The sequence below is a fragment of the Phyllostomus discolor genome, chromosome 5, assembly GCF_004126475.2.
Source record: "Phyllostomus discolor isolate MPI-MPIP mPhyDis1 chromosome 5, mPhyDis1.pri.v3, whole genome shotgun sequence".
In the NCBI taxonomy this organism is placed as follows: Eukaryota; Metazoa; Chordata; class Mammalia; order Chiroptera; family Phyllostomidae; genus Phyllostomus; species Phyllostomus discolor.
Window position 1 is genome coordinate 122863668 of NC_040907.2, and position 7916 is coordinate 122871583.

The 7916-nt window shown below is 40.4% G+C and overlaps 1 protein-coding gene across 1 annotated transcript in view; it reads right to left on the reverse strand.

The window, feature by feature from the left end:
• The window catches only part of ADK (adenosine kinase), a 573035-nt gene extending 565167 nt beyond the window's left edge, over positions 1–7868 (reverse strand). Inside the window, exon 1 of the mRNA XM_028511304.2 lies at positions 7775–7868. Coding sequence (XP_028367105.1) covers positions 7775–7836 — 62 coding nt within the window. The 5' untranslated portion in view covers positions 7837–7868. The remainder of the gene's footprint in view (positions 1–7774) is intronic.
• Positions 7869–7916: the final 48 nt, after the last annotated feature.

Below are 7916 nucleotides of genomic sequence, written 5' to 3' on the forward strand. Positions count from 1 at the left end.
AGTATAAATGAAAAGGTTATAACCTATAACAAAATCATAATACTTATTTCACAAAGTACCAGATTTACTGCCTCTCAATTTACATTAATATTTCTTAATTTCTCTTTATTTCTTTGTGCTACATCTGGGTGAATTACTCAGGACCATCTTTCAATTTGCTAACTTTTCCTTCAAATGTGTTTGGTCTAGTTTACTCTTTTTGGTTTTAACTTCAATAACTCCATTTTTTCTTTTCCATACCCATTTATTGCATATCTACCTATTTTTGATTCATAACATGTTTTTTAATGGCTATTACTTCTCTTATCTTCTTAAAGATCTTTAAAGTACTTATTTTGAAATTGCTCTAATAGCTCAATTAGATTTTGAGTGAATATATCTCCTGGCGTTTGTGTTCACTTTCTAAGTAACGGTCTTCCTCACATATTTGCGGGCCCAGACTTTCCCTCCCTTTCTCCTGAAGTAGGCCAATGCTCTTCCAGAGCCCAATACCTCCAAACTCTGTGCTCTTGTACTAGGTGATAGTGGAGACATTACATTTCCCAAGGCTAAGCCATCTGGCAGCTCGGCCACTGGTGTCACCACTTCAGGTCCACAGCTTTTTAAAGCAACAGCATGAAGCAGAGGATTGTAGCCTTCTTTTCACCCAGCCCCAGCCCAGCTTCCAATTTCATTCAGGATATCTATTCAGCTGGCCAAAATGTCTGTTTAGTTTTTTCTGTAAAAGACACATTTTACATTTTCAGCAATAACTTTATTTATTTGGATATGTTGAGTATGTCAGCTCTCTTCTGCTATTGGCTTCTAGTGGGTAGAGGCCAGGGGTACTGTAAACACCTTCCAATGCACCAGACAGCCCCACAGCAAAGAATTATTTGGCCAAAATGTCAATAGCACTAAGAAACTTCACAAACCACTTTTGACATGTTCAATCAGTCACAGCACCTTCTCCATACACTGCACAAATCTTTTTTTTTGCATCTCGGTTGTGTTTTTACCTTTCTTGAAATAATAAAGCATAATACACCAAAATCGTTGTGTATTTTCTTCCATCTTCAATATCAAAATGCCTGCACAAAAATTCACCAATTTTGATAAACATTTTTTAAATGCACACGGATGTGACAGCTGTCACAATACAAACTAACAACATTGTTTCAACTGAAGTTAAACACAACTGAGCACTACTATAGCCATCCTATGGAAAAAACATAATGGACTTTTTGGCCCATCCAGTAACTCCAGTTTCTCTACACAGAGTTATTTCTATCATCTCCTGAACCCAGAGTCTAACTGCCTATTTCCTTTCCATGTTAGTCCCTGGAGATACTTACCTGGTTTTGAGTATACCTACATTCTTTCATTTTCTTTTAAAATTTGTAATTGCTGCATGTGGAGCAGAGTGGGCAGCCAAAACCAGAAAAACACTACCATAATAATATTTACTAAAGACTTACTATGTGCCAATTTTATAATAATTTTCTCATAAAATCCTCTCAACAATCTTTTGAAGTGGGCACTATTACTGTATCCACTTTATTGGTGAGAAAGCAGAGGCATGCAATCAATCAGTAAGCAATTTCCTAAGACTTCCAGTTAATAAGAACCAAGAGTCAAACCAAATGTCAGAGTCCAGAGACTATGCTCTTAACCATTGCTTTACTGGCTTCCATGCTGACCAGAAAGCCCTTTACAATTTTGATTTTCTTTTTAATAAAATAAAATAAAATAAAATAAAATAAAATAAAATATTTTATTTTATTTTATTTATTCATTTTTAGAGAGAGGGGAGTGAGGGAGAAAGAAGGAGAAACATCGATGTGAGAGAGAACCATGAATCAGTTACCTCTCATACCACCAAAGTTGCAACCTGGGCATATGCCCTGACCAGGAATCAAATCCACCACCTTTTGTTTTTTGGGATGATGCCCAACCAACTGAGCCTCACTAGAAGTCAGAGTAGATTCTCAATTTTTTCCTTTCCTACTTAACTGTGAACATTTCGCACACAGGCAGGATTTTAATTGATGAAAGGGAAGTAGAGCCATATTCCAGGTATAAAGTCGCGTCATCAGCCTCATGTTCTATTAGCCTAGGCATAAATCTAAAATCAGACACATAGTTTTCAATGCCTCTCTTTTTCTTCGAGCCTTTCCCACTTCCCCTGGGCTCCAGGCACTTCATGCTTACCCTTAGATACCCAGGACCATCTCTGCAGGCTTTCTTTCCTCTGGCTCTCCACCACCCTCACTGTGACCTAGCATATAATGCACAGGAAAGGATCTAACTAAGGCATTCATACAAAATACCTCAGGAGACTTTTGTTTTCCACTTTCTTTCATAGCCCAAAGCCTAAATCTTAAAGGATTAAATTTGTGAATATAAGTGAACATATGCAATATCATCCAAAAAGAGGCAATTTAATTTTAGGTTGCATTATTAAAAATATAAGACCTAGAAAAGTGAAGGTTATCAGTCCCACTCTATGCTATGCTGATAATTCATTCAACTAAAGATCAGGCACTGTGCAAGAACACACTAAGAACACACAATCATCCTTTCTCTTTTTCAATCTGCATCTATTCTCATTTAATCCTCACAAAGATCACTCCAAGAACAGTATGCTCATTTTATAAAGTAATCTTCCACATAATTTCCTGAAAGAGAAATAACTATGTTTTAGAAGAAGCAGCCCTGGCTGGTGTAGCTCAGTGGATTGAGCACAGGCTGCGAACCAAAGTGTCACAGGTTCGATTCCCAGTCAGGCCACATATCCGGGTTGCAGGCCATGGCCCCCAGCAACCACACATTGATGTTTCTCTCTCTCTCTCTCTCTCTCTCTCTCTCTCTCTCTTTCTCCCTCCCTTCCCTCTCTAAAAATAAATGAATAAAATCTTAAAAAAAAAAGAAGCAGCAGCAGTTAGAGAAGCTGTTGCTTGGTTACCTAAGATACTTACAGATGATTTTTCCTAGGTTTAGTATGCAATTTTAAAATATGGGGTTTTCAATGAGGTAGGAGTCTGTGGAAGTGAAATGGTTAGCAAGCAATAATTTCAGAAAAGCTCAGTACTTGCTGATTGGAAAATTATAGTTTATTTCCTTTTTAATATTATCAAAAGTCATGACCTAGAATAATCTTTAATTGCTAATATCAGAAAAAGCTATGATTACAGCTCTCAGGATTGAATCCTTTCTAACATTAACTTTAGTACTTACAAATATTTGCTATGATGAATAAGTAGAGCTATGCCTGAAAAAAATTAGGCAGAACCTGAGACTGGAAGTAGAGACACTAAGTTAGGAAGCCAATACAAAGTCCAAGCCTAAACGTTAGTTGTGGCAACAGAAATTGAAAAGAAAAAGCATTTATGAGACATTACTGAAGATCAACTTTGATAATTCTATGTGGATGGAAAAATGAACCAGTATCTAGGTTCCAAACTTTTGGAGAAAGATAAGTTAGTGGTGCCATTACTTGATGCAGGAACCATGGGTGAAGGTGCAGATTAAGCCAACAGATGGATTTAGTTTGATATGTATGACTTTGAAGTATCAGCAAGCCACTCAGGAGGAGATATTCAGCAAAGAGTAAAGTTAGGGTCTGAGAGCTAAAGGATATAGAGATAGAAAAATCACACATGTGAAATCATCCAATACAAAGCCTGGACTCCACACACCTTCTACTGTATGTCCCCAAGAAGCAGCTCTCTCCCATTTCTACCTGGACACAAACTTTCCTATAACACCAGCCACCCTACTTATCATCCTTCAGAATCCTTAGGTATCATTTTACCAAACGCCACTCATTTACATCAAGAGAATGGAACCTGGGTCTTACCTCTCTCTATATAAGTACCTAATGTTTAGCAACATGCCAAAAATAGCAGTCACTTAAAATACTGATGGAAAGAACAGACTTGGCACGTGCTGAACAAGCCTTGGAAGAAACTGTATCCTCTGAGCAGTGACCGCCAAAGAAATGAACTTGGATGAATTTCCAAAGGACAGAAAAGAAAACGAAGAGGTCCTAAATATAGGTAATCTTCATGGAACAGCTTAATCTAGAGAGCAGTTCTTGAAAATGCTTCTTGACTTCTTTCAGCCCTAAATACCTCAGCTATAACACAGGGATCACTACTCCTACCTCACAAGGTTGCTGAGATTAAATTAATTAGCACATAGAAAACACCTAGTATCCTGTCTTGCACTGTTAAAGTTTGGTCCTTTTTGTGTCCCCAACGTGAAATCATGTTAGAGCCTGCTTACTTCTTTGCAACTTCAGTAACTGCCATACCCTGAAAAGTGATCTAGCTTAGAAAAATAATGGCTATTTGAGAAAGGGAGGGTAGACTTGTCAGATGCTCTCCCTAGAGCAAGGGTGTCAAACTTGTTTTCACCGGGGACCACGTCAGCCTCATGGTTGCCTTGAAAGGCCTGAATATAGAGCACCTAGTTAAAGAGTAGTTACATTTATACAGCCCTAGAATTACATTCGGCCCTTTGAAGGCAGCTACAAGGCTGATGTGGCCCCTGGTGAAAATAAGTTTGACGCCCTTGCCCTACAGCATAGTTTTTTCAATCTCAACACTACTGTCAAACCTGACTGGATAATTCTTTGTTGTAGAGGGCTTCCCACTACAGGGTGTTTAGCAGCATCCTTGAACTCCACCCACTGGGTGCCAGTAGCACCTCCTACCAAAGTGACTCCAGACATTGCCAAATGTGCCCCAGTTGAAAACCACTATTCCAGAGCTGAGTGAAATTCTCAAAAGGCCTAAATTCTTTCCCTGATATCTGCAAATATACTTGTAAGTTTATTTATTCCCCACTGAATGATCTATACATTAAACTATGCTCAGGCTTTATAAGCCATTCTCCTTAAAAGTTAAGCAAAACTGATAGCTAGCCCCTGAACTGTCAAACAAGTCATCAGAGATAATGCGTGCAGTCTTGAGGCAAGAGACAGTCAGGAGGAAGGAAACTCTGGAGGTGACCCAGGACTAAGATCAAGGACACTGATACAAGACAGAGACCCTGTTCTAAGACTGGTTGCTCCCACTTTCTGGAAAAGCACTGAATCATGGTGACTCCTGAATGCACCTGCGAAGAAGATGCTACATGACCCCTGCTTCATTATAATATCATTATAACAAGTTAACATTGTGCGACACCGTTCCCCACTGGCCAATCAAAGAAAATCATGAGACAGCATGCACAGTAGCTTTAAAGTAATATAACTACTTTTACATGCACAATAAAAGCCTGCCAAAACTAGCCAGGAAATATCTGCCTTATGAGAACAGAAGCCCTCCAGCCCCTGAGGTCAGTCTCGCCTGGGAGCTGGCCTGCTCCCACGTTCCGTGGAGTGTACTATCGCTTAATAAATTTGCTCTCTCTTTCTGCTATAAACTCTGTGTTCAGTTCAATTATTTGTCCAGTCACCAAGAACCTGGTTACTTGTGCCCACTTGTGGCAGTCTAACCACTCAATGCATTATCATACTGTAACCTTAAAGCCAAACTAATATAATGGAAGTAAGAGCGGCCAACTCCAAAAGGTCTTCACATGAAATTAAGAGATTTGTCCCAGTACTCAAGCATTTAACCTTTTAACTTCAAGTCTACAGATGGCACTAAGTAGATAGTGTATAAAATGAGTTTTGGTTTGCCTAAGGACTTTTCCAAGTTTGAAAGAGACACTAATGACATACAAAATACATTATATATATAGAGAGAGAGAGAGTACAAAACAATATATAAGAATTTTGTATCGTATGCCCACATATTACAGCAACATAAAAGTTATGTATATTAACAACAAAAAAGAAAAACAGAAGCAATAGTACAGAAACAAAACTGAGTTAACAATTCACTAGGGTTTTGGGATAAATTGCTTGATGTTAATAAGCATAGCATGGTAATTGAGAGTAGACTTTGAATCAGACTATCTGGATTAAAAACCCAATCCCATCACTTATTAGATAGGTAATTATATAAATTCTCTATCCTTGTTTCCTCCTCAGTAAATGGAGATAGAGTATCTATCTTAGACTTGTTGCAGGACTGAACGAGTTAAAATAAGTGCTGAAACAGTGCCTAGCACAAACATACTTAAGTATTAAACATTATTTATCATTATTTTTAATGATGCATTAGAACAGAGAAGTATACCTTGGGTGGCTTATAAAAGTAGGCAAAGTCAAGTCAAACAGGACACTAATTATTTCATTTGGGCGTCAATTTCCTCATCTGTCATATAGGAAAGCACTTCGAAAATGATGAGGATAAGGGAAAATCTAAGGGCAGTGTGTTTAGAAAGATGGTAGGGAAAAGTTGCATCTCTCTTCCAGTTTGGTAAAGGAAACCTTGTGGGGGAGGTGCCTTTTAAGGAATTATTCTAATAATGGGCGGACTAGGGAAAGGACCTTACTGACTCAAAAGCTCTTGCTTTACTCCAGTGATTTTCAACCTCTTTCATCTCATGGCACACATAAACTAGTTACTAAAATTCTGCAGCACACCAAAAAATATACTTTTTGTCAATCTGACAAAAAATAAGTATAACTTTGATTCTTTCATAACAGATGGCTATTGTTTTAAAATCTAAAGGATAAGAGTTCAGTGCCCCTGACTATTCAGGTATTGTATGTTTTAAAAATTCTGTGGCACGCCAGGCAGGCACATGGGTTGAAATTGCTGCTTTACTCTGTAGTTTGAAAGCTTAAAGTAAAAATAGAATCCGGAATTGTTAAGTTTAATTTCTTCGTACACGATAGAAACACTAACCCTCTGAAGGTAGTAGAAATACATTAAAGGCACTGGCAGGGATTTGGGCCCCTGACCTTTTCGCAGTTACTGATTCATTCTTTGGGATGTAAAGAGGGGTGGTATTAAAAGAAATGAGATTTGTCTTGTATAATCAGAAGTGTCCCAATAGTTTTAAATCAAGTTAGTATGTCTATTTGTAGTTGGAAAAATCACTGCTTTCCAATAAACATTTCAAAATCATCAAGGGCTGTGCCACGCTGAAGCTTATATTAAGAAATACTTAACAATTTCTTGCAAGTTGCAACATCAATCACATGTGAGGTAGGTGTTAGGCACAGAACTGTCCCCATTACTTCCGAAAAGTGCAAAGAAAAAAAGAAAAATCAGCCTTTCCTATCCATTCTGCAGAATGCCGCCCCACCCAAAGCCTAGGAGCAGGGGTCTGCAGGCCCACAGTCTGCAAAAGTTCCAGGTCCAGGCCCACAGTCTGCAAAAGTGCCGGCATTCAGACAGTGGAAGAAAAGGTAGGCCGAGTCGCCCTCCTGCGACACTCTACGAAAAATCCCCAGGAATTCTGTCTTCGCCCTAGGGCAGAGCAGTCACTGGGCCTCCTCCAGGTTACCCCCAGGAAATTGGAGCTTGCTGCCTGTGGCTTTGGCCGGATTCGGTCCTCTGAGTCTCACCTGCCCAGCACTCCAGCCCAACGAAGAACTCCCACGTGGCGCCCCCAGCCCGCCCGCGACCGGGGCGCCCCGCCCCCACCCGGCTGGCGTTCTCATTGGCCAAGGGCGCCGGAACTGCTTCGGTGAGGAGTCGACTCCGCCAAACTGGGCGGGCACCCGCGGCAGGTTACAGCCATGTGGCCAGCTCTCCAAAGACCAGGACATGCGCGTGGGCCTCACGCCGGCAGCTAGGACACTACTCAGCGCTAGGACAGTGCAATCACAGCATAACCCTGGTTAGAGACAGGTGCCGTCACCCTCCACCCTGTGCAGGGTAGCGCTCACCTCAGCGCTCGCGGCGCCTCAACCTTAGGCTTCTTGGGCTTTGGCTCCTCAGCGGCGGCCATCTTCGCGTTCCCACCACCTTTGGATTCACAGTGGCCCCACCCCTTTGGCCTTCTGGCCCCGCCCACACCTCGTGTTCCCG